The following is a 12,774-nucleotide window of genomic DNA, read 5'->3' on the forward strand; positions in this document are numbered from 1 at the left end:
TAGAGCCTGCAACCTTTTTTTTTTTTTTTTTTTTTACAGCTACTGAGACTGGGCAGAGGATGGTTGGGACTGCCATTATATATATGATTTTTAGCTCTGGTTTTCTCTTCCAAATTTGTGTCATTCAGGATATGAATTAGCAAAAATTAAAAAATCTCAGAATCTGAAGAAACTTTGAGGCAACTTGTGTTGGGCAAAATCATTTTCACCTTAAATTTGCAAAGTCAAAGTTAAGATAAGTGCAGACTTCCCAACCATATGGCCTAGGGTTCAGTCCCACTGTGTGGCACTTTGAGCAAGTGCCTTAAACTATAGCTCCACACTGACCAAAACCTTGTGAATAGATTTGATAGACAGAAACTGAAAGAAAGCTATTGTATGTACAAGGTGGTATCAAAAAGTTCCCGGACTAGTTATGTTTAATAAGAAATAACTCATTTACCTAAATTTTAACATCATCTCCTTTAAAATAGTCACCTTGTACAGCAATACACCAGTCGCAGTGTTCTGTTATTCGTAAGCAAGCCAAGGTCCTTCTGCCATTATATATATGATTTTTAGCTCTGGTTTTCTCTTCCAAATTTGTGTCATTCAGGATATGAATTAGCAAAAATTAAAAAATCTCAGAATCTGAAGAAACTTTGAGGCAACTTGTGTTGGGCAAAATCATTTTCACCTTAAATTTGCAAAGTCAAAGTTAAGATAAGTGCAGACTTCCCAACCATATGGCCTAGGGTTCAGTCCCACTGTGTGGCACTTTGAGCAAGTGCCTTAAACTATAGCTCCACACTGACCAAAACCTTGTGAATAGATTTGATAGACAGAAACTGAAAGAAAGCTATTGTATGTACAAGGTGGTATCAAAAAGTTCCCGGACTAGTTATGTTTAATAAGAAATAACTCATTTACCTAAATTTTAACATCATCTCCTTTAAAATAGTCACCTTGTACAGCAATACACCAGTCGCAGTGTTCTGTTATTCGTAAGCAAGCCAAGGTCCTTCTGCCATTATATATATGATTTTTAGCTCTGGTTTTCTCTTCCAAATTTGTGTCATTCAGGATATGAATTAGCAAAAATTAAAAAATCTCAGAATCTGAAGAAACTTTGAGGCAACTTGTGTTGGGCAAAATCATTTTCACCTTAAATTTGCAAAGTCAAAGTTAAGATAAGTGCAGACTTCCCAACCATATGGCCTAGGGTTCAGTCCCACTGTGTGGCACTTTGAGCAAGTGCCTTAAACTATAGCTCCACACTGACCAAAACCTTGTGAATAGATTTGATAGACAGAAACTGAAAGAAAGCTATTGTATGTACAAGGTGGTATCAAAAAGTTCCCGGACTAGTTATGTTTAATAAGAAATAACTCATTTACCTAAATTTTAACATCATCTCCTTTAAAATAGTCACCTTGTACAGCAATACACCAGTTGCAGTGTTCTGTTATTCGTAAGCAAGCCAAGGTCCTTCTGCCATTATATATATGATTTTTAGCTCTGGTTTTCTCTTCCAAATTTGTGTCATTCAGGATATGAATTAGCAAAAATTAAAAAATCTCAGAATCTGAAGAAACTTTGAGGCAACTTGTGTTGGGCAAAATCATTTTCACCTTAAATTTGCAAAGTCAAAGTTAAGATAAGTGCAGACTTCCCAACCATATGGCCTAGGGTTCAGTCCCACTGTGTGGCACTTTGAGCAAGTGCCTTAAACTATAGCTCCACACTGACCAAAACCTTGTGAATAGATTTGATAGACAGAAACTGAAAGAAAGCTATTGTATGTACAAGGTGGTATCAAAAAGTTCCCGGACTAGTTATGTTTAATAAGAAATAACTCATTTACCTAAATTTTAACATCATCTCCTTTAAAATAGTCACCTTGTACAGCAATACACCAGTCGCAGTGTTCTGTTATTCGTAAGCAAGCCAAGGTCCTTCTGCCATTATATATATGATTTTTAGCTCTGGTTTTCTCTTCCAAATTTGTGTCATTCAGGATATGAATTAGCAAAAATTAAAAAATCTCAGAATCTGAAGAAACTTTGAGGCAACTTGTGTTGGGCAAAATCATTTTCACCTTAAATTTGCAAAGTCAAAGTTAAGATAAGTGCAGACTTCCCAACCATATGGCCTAGGGTTCAGTCCCACTGTGTGGCACTTTGAGCAAGTGCCTTAAACTATAGCTCCACACTGACCAAAACCTTGTGAATAGATTTGATAGACAGAAACTGAAAGAAAGCTATTGTATGTACAAGGTGGTATCAAAAAGTTCCCGGACTAGTTATGTTTAATAAGAAATAACTCATTTACCTAAATTTTAACATCATCTCCTTTAAAATAGTCACCTTGTACAGCAATACACCAGTCGCAGTGTTCTGTTATTCGTAAGCAAGCCAAGGTCCTTCTGCCATTATATATATGATTTTTAGCTCTGGTTTTCTCTTCCAAATTTGTGTCATTCAGGATATGAATTAGCAAAAATTAAAAAATCTCAGAATCTGAAGAAACTTTGAGGCAACTTGTGTTGGGCAAAATCATTTTCACCTTAAATTTGCAAAGTCAAAGTTAAGGTAAGTGCAGACTTCCCAACCATATGGCCTAGGGTTCAGTCCCACTGTGTGGCACTTTGAGCAAGTGCCTTAAACTATAGCTCCACACTGACCAAAACCTTGTGAATAGATTTGATAGACAGAAACTGAAAGAAAGCTATTGTATGTACAAGGTGGTATCAAAAAGTTCCCGGACTAGTTATGTTTAATAAGAAATAACTCATTTACCTAAATTTTAACATCATCTCCTTTAAAATAGTCACCTTGTACAGCAATACACCAGTCGCAGTGTTCTGTTATTCGTAAGCAAGCCAAGGTCCTTCTGCCATTATATATATGATTTTTAGCTCTGGTTTTCTCTTCCAAATTTGTGTCATTCAGGATATGAATTAGCAAAAATTAAAAAATCTCAGAATCTGAAGAAACTTTGAGGCAACTTGTGTTGGGCAAAATCATTTTCACCTTAAATTTGCAAAGTCAAAGTTAAGATAAGTGCAGACTTCCCAACCATATGGCCTAGGGTTCAGTCCCACTGTGTGGCACTTTGAGCAAGTGCCTTAAACTATAGCTCCACACTGACCAAAACCTTGTGAATAGATTTGATAGACAGAAACTGAAAGAAAGCTATTGTATGTACAAGGTGGTATCAAAAAGTTCCCGGACTAGTTATGTTTAATAAGAAATAACTCATTTACCTAAATTTTAACATCATCTCCTTTAAAATAGTCACCTTGTACAGCAATACACCAGTTGCAGTGTTCTGTTATTCGTAAGCAAGCCAAGGTCCTTCTGCCATTATATATATGATTTTTAGCTCTGGTTTTCTCTTCCAAATTTGTGTCATTCAGGATATGAATTAGCAAAAATTAAAAAATCTCAGAATCTGAAGAAACTTTGAGGCAACTTGTGTTGGGCAAAATCATTTTCACCTTAAATTTGCAAAGTCAAAGTTAAGATAAGTGCAGACTTCCCAACCATATGGCCTAGGGTTCAGTCCCACTGTGTGGCACTTTGAGCAAGTGCCTTAAACTATAGCTCCACACTGACCAAAACCTTGTGAATAGATTTGATAGACAGAAACTGAAAGAAAGCTATTGTATGTACAAGGTGGTATCAAAAAGTTCCCGGACTAGTTATGTTTAATAAGAAATAACTCATTTACCTAAATTTTAACATCATCTCCTTTAAAATAGTCACCTTGTACAGCAATACACCAGTCGCAGTGTTCTGTTATTCGTAAGCAAGCCAAGGTCCTTCTGCCATTATATATATGATTTTTAGCTCTGGTTTTCTCTTCCAAATTTGTGTCATTCAGGATATGAATTAGCAAAAATTAAAAAATCTCAGAATCTGAAGAAACTTTGAGGCAACTTGTGTTGGGCAAAATCATTTTCACCTTAAATTTGCAAAGTCAAAGTTAAGGTAAGTGCAGACTTCCCAACCATATGGCCTAGGGTTCAGTCCCACTGTGTGGCACTTTGAGCAAGTGCCTTAAACTATAGCTCCACACTGACCAAAACCTTGTGAATAGATTTGATAGACAGAAACTGAAAGAAAGCTATTGTATGTACAAGGTGGTATCAAAAAGTTCCCGGACTAGTTATGTTTAATAAGAAATAACTCATTTACCTAAATTTTAACATCATCTCCTTTAAAATAGTCACCTTGTACAGCAATACACCAGTCGCAGTGTTCTGTTATTCGTAAGCAAGCCAAGGTCCTTCTGCCATTATATATATGATTTTTAGCTCTGGTTTTCTCTTCCAAATTTGTGTCATTCAGGATATGAATTAGCAAAAATTAAAAAATCTCAGAATCTGAAGAAACTTTGAGGCAACTTGTGTTGGGCAAAATCATTTTCACCTTAAATTTGCAAAGTCAAAGTTAAGATAAGTGCAGACTTCCCAACCATATGGCCTAGGGTTCAGTCCCACTGTGTGGCACTTTGAGCAAGTGCCTTAAACTATAGCTCCACACTGACCAAAACCTTGTGAATAGATTTGATAGACAGAAACTGAAAGAAAGCTATTGTATGTACAAGGTGGTATCAAAAAGTTCCCGGACTAGTTATGTTTAATAAGAAATAACTCATTTACCTAAATTTTAACATCATCTCCTTTAAAATAGTCACCTTGTACAGCAATACACCAGTCGCAGTGTTCTGTTATTCGTAAGCAAGCCAAGGTCCTTCTGCCATTATATATATGATTTTTAGCTCTGGTTTTCTCTTCCAAATTTGTGTCATTCAGGATATGAATTAGCAAAAATTAAAAAATCTCAGAATCTGAAGAAACTTTGAGGCAACTTGTGTTGGGCAAAATCATTTTCACCTTAAATTTGCAAAGTCAAAGTTAAGATAAGTGCAGACTTCCCAACCATATGGCCTAGGGTTCAGTCCCACTGTGTGGCACTTTGAGCAAGTGCCTTAAACTATAGCTCCACACTGACCAAAACCTTGTGAATAGATTTGATAGACAGAAACTGAAAGAAAGCTATTGTATGTACAAGGTGGTATCAAAAAGTTCCCGGACTAGTTATGTTTAATAAGAAATAACTCATTTACCTAAATTTTAACATCATCTCCTTTAAAATAGTCACCTTGTACAGCAATACACCAGTTGCAGTGTTCTGTTATTCGTAAGCAAGCCAAGGTCCTTCTGCCATTATATATATGATTTTTAGCTCTGGTTTTCTCTTCCAAATTTGTGTCATTCAGGATATGAATTAGCAAAAATTAAAAAATCTCAGAATCTGAAGAAACTTTGAGGCAACTTGTGTTGGGCAAAATCATTTTCACCTTAAATTTGCAAAGTCAAAGTTAAGATAAGTGCAGACTTCCCAACCATATGGCCTAGGGTTCAGTCCCACTGTGTGGCACTTTGAGCAAGTGCCTTAAACTATAGCTCCACACTGACCAAAACCTTGTGAATAGATTTGATAGACAGAAACTGAAAGAAAGCTATTGTATGTACAAGGTGGTATCAAAAAGTTCCCGGACTAGTTATGTTTAATAAGAAATAACTCATTTACCTAAATTTTAACATCATCTCCTTTAAAATAGTCACCTTGTACAGCAATACACCAGTCGCAGTGTTCTGTTATTCGTAAGCAAGCCAAGGTCCTTCTGCAATTTGCTCTGGATCTCGAGAATGGTGTTCTTGAGAACAGCTCTGGATCTCGAGAACAGTGACCGTGGAATTGCATTTTTATCTTGGGGAAGAAATGGAAGTCCACAGGTGCTAAATCTGGCAAATAGGGTGGGTGCAGAGGCGATACCATGTTGCTTTTGGTACGAAACTCATGAGTTGGTGACAGGGTACATTGTCTTTGTAAAGAATCCAATTCTTCACGCTCCACAGATCCTGTTGCTTTTGCTGAATGTCCTCCCTCAAACACTTCAAAACTTTGCAGTAGAACATTCAACTGACAGTTTGGCACTGGGGCACAAACTCTTGATGTATAATACCGCATTTCTGGAGGTGACACTCATGGCAGGTCTTCCAGATCATTTATCTTCCAGGGATGTTCAGCTTTTGAAGTGCCTGTGCCATTTGAACCATTGTATACGACCCATTGCCTCATTGCCATAAGCTTGTTGAAGCATGCTCAATGTCTCTGTAGCAGACTTCCTAAGTTTAACATAAAATTTCACATTGGCTTTTTGTTCCTGTCCATGACAAAATCGCAGACTACAGCATACATGCAATCACAAAGACACAAATTTCACAACTTGCAAAGTAAATACAGTGATGTCACTCAGTACACTGTCTCATGAAGGTCACTGCTAGCTCTCAATGCACACACACCTTTGTGCTGCCATCTGTTGGCATGCTACAGAACTAGTCCAGGAACTTTTTGATACCACTTTGTATGTATGTATATGTGAGTGTGTGTGTGTTTGTGTGTGTTTTATTGTTTTACTATCCACATTTATATACTTGTATGGGTTGGATGAAGAGGCATGCATACATAAACACACACACATGCACATATATACTATTGGTTTCTTCCAGTTTCTATCTACCAAATCCACTTATGAAGCTTTTGTTGGCCTGGGACTATAGTAAAAGCCACTTGTTGAAGGTGCCATGCAGTAAGACTGAACTCAAAAAGACTGAACTACATGGTTGGGAAGCACGCATTTTAACTATGCAGCCTTAATTTTAGATAAATGCTTATAGACAAACATTTTATGACAACATTTACCAGGAAACTTATGTCATCCCTGCAAAAATTTGCTGTTGATAAACCTTGTTATAGTTTTGTTATCACTATTCTTGATAGTTACGATGTGAGGATTGAAATTGTGCCTTCATGACACATTCACACCAATGCAAAGTAAGCTATGTTTCAACAAGGCCATTCTAGACTGTTATAATTAGTACCAAATTGACAATTCCACACCACTCTCACACAGGCCAATCCCACTGTTACAATTAACATCCTACATACATTTGTTAATTAAAGCACCATGTCATTACTAATTTTGCATATAAACACGCTACATTCTTTTTCAGTCAAACTACATAACAGAGTGTATATCATCAAACTATATCAGTTTCGTGGAAACTGATATAGTTTAATGATGGTAGGAAATATACAGATAAACACATAGACACAATATCACACAACTGCATACTCTCACGTACACACATATGTGCATACACTCTCACGTACACACATATGTGCATACACTCTCACATTATTGATATACAGACAATGATGATGAAACAAAACTAACACATACAGTCACACAGAGACTTACATAAAAATTCACTGAAATATTAACCCTTTAGTGATCACATTATTCTGCCATAATTAATGCTTTTTTATCCACATTGGTTTGAACTAATCAAGCATTATCTCGTAGCTATGAGATTTTGATGAGGTAGCTGTTAATTTTTAAAACCATATTGTAGGGTTGGTGTGAGAGACCAGATCTCGCCAGTTTGAACATAGAATAGGCAGAATACTTTTGGCCGGATATAGCCGGTTTAAATGCTAAAGGGTTAATATATATGAGTATATCATATATTTGTGTGTATTTGTTAGCATTGTCATCTTCATTTGATGTTGATTTTTCCATGCTTGCACAAGTCAAACAGAATTTCTTAAGACATATTTTCTACGATCAGATGCCCTTCCTGTCACAAGCCCTCATCTGTTTCTGAACAAGGTAATACTACGATCATGGCCAGACATCTTTTCTCATGGAAGTCTTCAAATGAACATCACTTAAATCATAATGACACTCATTTACAACCATCACATGATATCAAGATAAGGGTACACACACACACACACACGTACAATGGGCTTCTTTCGGTTTCCACCTACCAAGTCCACTCACAAGGCTTTGGTTGGCTTTGGGCAATAGTAGAAAACATTTGTCCCAGGTGTTGTGCAGTGGGACTGAACCCAAGACTAGAGGGATGGAAGGAAAGCTTCTTAGGTACACAACTATACCTGTGCCTATTTATGTATGCATGTGTGTATGCCTGTGATATGAGTATTAGGTTGTATGGTACAACTAGAGCTTTTGTTTCCATATTGTACATCTAAGGATAGTGAGATTGTCCAAATGACCATTCCCTATCTCAAGTTGTACCCATGAGATGTGTTAATTCATCACTGCACTGTAAACTAATATGGCAATGATGAATTACACCATCTAGTGCAGGGCTTCTCAACTTGGGGTATTCTAACAATTCTTTGATACAGTTCCTTATAATATTTAATTATAAAAGTATAATGGGATTTTTAAACATCAAATGGCTATGAGGATCCATCTGAGTAAAAATTGGAATCAAAAGGGTCCATAGGCAAAAAATGGCTGAGAACCAGTGATCTAGTGTTATCTATTTACAACAACATGAACTGGAAGGGAAGTTGTCTTAGCCACTGATAGATGTAATGACTGTGACATAGAAACAGTCATCTTCTGAGTTACTTACTTGGTAGACTTGACTACTTCCAATCTCACATGGTGATGTAACATGTAAAAGAAAGAGACATTGAAGTGAAGTGCATGTCTAGATGACTAACATCATTTCTTTCTTTAGCTTTATTTCCTGAGTTCGTATAGGTGCAAGCATGACCATGCGGTTAAGAAGTTTGCTACTCAACCATGTTGTTTCAGGTTCAGTCCACAGTATAACACTGTGCCTTCTACTATAGACCTAACCAGAGTTTTATAATTCCATATATATATATATATATATATATATTATTCATTAAAATACAGAGATGCCTATAATAGGACATCTAACCCGCTAGAAAGAGCAGCAAAAAACTCTATACCACAAAAATAGGGATAATTTCGAAAGAGAATGAAAAATAAAAACTTTTACCAGCCTATACTCTGTACCATGGTTTCAAGTTATTTAGCAAGATAATAATAAATCTTACTTGGGCAACTTTCTTCAGCAGAGTACCACGAACAAGCGAGTAAACACGAGTCATAGGGAAATACGACCCGCGTTTACACACTTAATTTTTCAAATTATACCGCGCATGTGCGCTTTAACTTATCGGCAGTAAATATAAAATAAATGCCGATTTTCTTTCAGAAATTAGCCAAAAAATATATTATCATTAAGAAATCATAGGGCAGCAAAAAAATTTCAGAAATTTAATTTACCGCCAGTAGTTCAGCGAGAATAAAAATTAGTCAGTAGACTATATATATATTATTCATTAAAATACAGAGATGCCTATAATAGGACATCTAACCCGCTTGAAACCATGGTACAGAGTATAGACTGGTAAAAGTTTTTATTTTTCATTCTCTTTCGAAATTATCCCTATTTTTGTGGTATAGAGTTTTTTGCTGCTCTTTCTAGCGGGTTAGATGTCCTATTATAGGCATCTCTGTATTTTAATGAATAATATATATATATATATATATATATATATATATATATATGGAATTATAAAACTCTGGTTAGGTCTATAGTAGAAGGCACAGTGTTATACTGTGGACTGAACCTGAAACAACATGGTTGAGTAGCAAACTTCTTAACCGCATGGTCATGCTTGCACCTATACGAACTCAGGAAATAAAGCTAAAGAAAAAAATGATGTTAGTCATCTAGACATGCACTTCACTTCAATGTCTCTTTCTTTTACATGTTACATCACCATGTGAGATTGGAAGTAGTCAAGTCTACCAAGTAAGTAACTCAGAAGATGACTGCTTAAATCTCTCTGAGATTTAGAAATATTATATTTCTAATATATATATATATATATATATATATATGCATACAAATCAACTGAGTGATCTTAATTTAGTGGGCTCGTGGGGTGCCAGCACCATGTAGTAGTGCTGTGTAAAAGTGCCTAGTACACTCTGTAAAGTGGTTGGTATTAGGAAGGGCATCCACCAATAGAAAACATGCCAAAACAGACACGGAGTCAGGGCAGCTCTCCAGTTGGCTAGCTCCTGTCAAACCATCCAACCGATGTTAGCATGGAAAGCAGAAGTTAAATGATGATGATATATAATATATATAAACACACACATATATATATATATATGTTTGTATACATGTGTGTTTGTGTCTCCTTGTCTTGGCATTACAGGATAGTTATGAATGAATGCTACTACCATTCAGAGATCCTCATTTCTCGTCTTTTGTGAAAGCATGTTCACTTATGGGGAAATATTACTTGCTTGGAAATAGGTGAAAGTTGGCAACAGGAAGGGCATCTGGCCATAGGAAATTTACTTCTATGAATTTCTTCTGACCCATGCAAGCATGGAAAAGTGGATGTCAAAACGATGACAACGATGATGATGATGAGGTTATCTTGATTAGGTTGACTCTGGTATTGATCAATATGGTGTTTAATAAAATAAATACCAGCCATATACTGAGGTCGATACCACTGATTGTATTTTCCTCTCCATTTGATCCCAGCTGCCAAAATTGGGAATCAACATTATCACTTAAGATATATTCTGCCATGGTCAAATCTGCATCATTACTCTCAGTAAAAACAAAATCATGTACTGGGGTCAATCAACTCTCAACCAATAATTATATGTTGGGCTAAAGTTATAAATTAATTAGAAATTAATTTTATCCATCAATCTAAATCCTGCTGGAATTGATTTCACCCAACGTCCTTTCAAGTTCATGAAATACATCCCAATCATATACTAGAGTAGATTCTATCTTCATCTGTCAAAATCACCACTTTGTGCAAAAGTTACAAACCAATATGGCCTTCCTAAAGGTAAATCAGAACCTAACCTATAAGCTGAGTGTGTAAAGACATTCATTACCTGTGTATAAGTTTCATTATCAGCCAATTCAGCTGTCTGCTGATTAAATACTGCCTTGAGTTCTTCTACCAGTTGTCGGAGTTGGTTGGTCCTCATCTTTAGCACAGCTTTGTCTTGGAGTAATTTCTACAAGGAATCAAGTAAATAAAATACATAAATTAGAAACATCATCATCATTTAACGTCCACGTTGGCATGGGTTGGACGGGTTGACAAGGGACTGCGAAGCAGAAGGCTGCATCAAGCTTCGCTGTCTGTTTTGGCAGGGGTTTTAAGGTTGGATGCTCTTCTGAACACCAGTAACCTTACAGAGTGGATTGAGTGCTTTTACGTGGCACCAAAACTAGTGAGGCCTGTTTTGGCATGGTTTTTACATCTGGATGCCCTTCCAAACACCAACCACTTTACAGTGTGGACTAGATGCACCAGCACTGGAAGGCTCACCAAGTAACTTGCAAGACAAAGGCCCTTTGAGAGGAGGAGCAGAAGAGGAGGTGGCCTTGTGCCAGATGATGAGAGGTTAGAGTGTGACAGAGGGATAGAAACATGTTTAAATTTATGAATACACATCTCAGAGTGGTGTTTGTCTAGCAAGCACCTTGATCTGAGGTAGTATATTGAAACTGAAGCAATTCAAATATAATTTACACTCTAAATATAGCAAACAGAAAGAGGAGGGTAAAATGATTTAAAAAAATTAAATAAAGAAAGAAAGAAAAGGGAAAAAGAGAGAAAAAGTTTCACTGATGACAATAATATATATAATGTTGTAAACAAACAAAAACAGAAAAATGGAAAATGAAAATGACTAATGATGAATGACTGATGATTGATGCCATATGATGAAAGTCAATTTAAATTAACTTGCTTCTTGTATTATGCTAAGGAAAGTAACTCAAATAGGATTAGAAACAGTTGATAGATATAATAGTGGTAGTGCAAGGGTGCTGGCAGTCACTTTAGTGTGGATAATAGTGAAAGATATATATATAGAGAAAATTTTGGCACTACATTAAATTTAAAGTGAATTTAATAGCTATGTGTAAATGGCAAGAATGGCTCTCCCCTGATATAACTGCTATGAACACACATGCATGCACGCACACACACACCTGTATATACTTACATGTACATGCATAAACAATATAAACATGCATGACACTTTGAGGATATGTCCTGACCCCTCATCATCATCCTATCACTTCTTACACCATTCAACCCACCTAAATATAATTTAGGGGAGCACTGCATCTCCTCCTACACAACTCTTCTCCCTTACCACCACTCTTATCACTGGTTTTTTTCTCACTAATCCCCAGGTGCTACTTTCCCCTCTTTCTTTCCTGTTGCCCTCTTCCATCTTATCTTTCCTTTATACTTCACGCATCACTCAACTCACCCATGTTTATAATAAGGAATAGCACTGCATCCTCACCTCGACTCTCCCCTCTGTCCTATCACTCTCTAACTCTTGCTCACTAAATTCCTTGACACTACTTTTTACTTTTACCTCCTATTAGCCTCTCCTCTACTACTGACTCTTAGTCTCTCCCCTACCACCCTTTCTCAACAATAAACCCAGAAGTTCACAAAGAACTCTCTTGGACCCTGATTAATGGTGTAACTCAAGCTGTTGTGGCAATTAGACTGACCTACTCCACCAGTGGGTCCACCTACTCAACCAAACTTCATTAGCACATTGTCTCCATCTCTCTTTCACGTTAATTCCTGACATAACTCCCCGACATCTCCCATGTCTTCACTACTCCCACCAGAACACTGTTTTCCTGTTATTCTCTGCATTACCATCTCTCACAATAAGAAACACCTTCCATCCATCATGAGGTGCTCTGTTTCACTTTTCAAGTTGTAAGGCAACCCCGCACCAACAATGCTGGTGCCAAGAAAGGCATCGAGTAAACTTTGTAAGTGATTG

At 36.7% G+C, this 12,774-nt stretch overlaps 1 protein-coding gene across 6 annotated transcripts in view; it reads right to left on the reverse strand.

The window, feature by feature from the left end:
* The window catches only part of LOC106880036 (intraflagellar transport protein 74 homolog), a 108,934-nt gene that overhangs the window by 19,110 nt on the left and 77,050 nt on the right, over positions 1–12,774 (reverse strand). For 4 of the 6 annotated variants that reach the window (XR_016242934.1, XM_089356777.1, XM_089356776.1 and 1 more), the window contains one exon: positions 10,840–10,965. Coding sequence is in view for 3 of the 6 variants with exons in the window: in XM_089356777.1 (XP_089212903.1) it covers positions 10,840–10,965 (126 nt within the window). In the remaining 3 variants the exon portion in view is untranslated. Of the gene's footprint in view, positions 1–442; positions 5,244–10,839; positions 10,966–12,774 lie in introns of all 6 variants that reach the window. The other 2 variants (XR_016242935.1, XR_016242933.1) reach the window with 1 other exon arrangement.

The sequence above is a fragment of the Octopus bimaculoides genome, chromosome 8, assembly GCF_046866305.1.
Source record: "Octopus bimaculoides isolate indiv1 chromosome 8, ASM4686630v1, whole genome shotgun sequence".
NCBI lineage: Eukaryota > Metazoa > Mollusca > Cephalopoda > Octopoda > Octopodidae > Octopus > Octopus bimaculoides.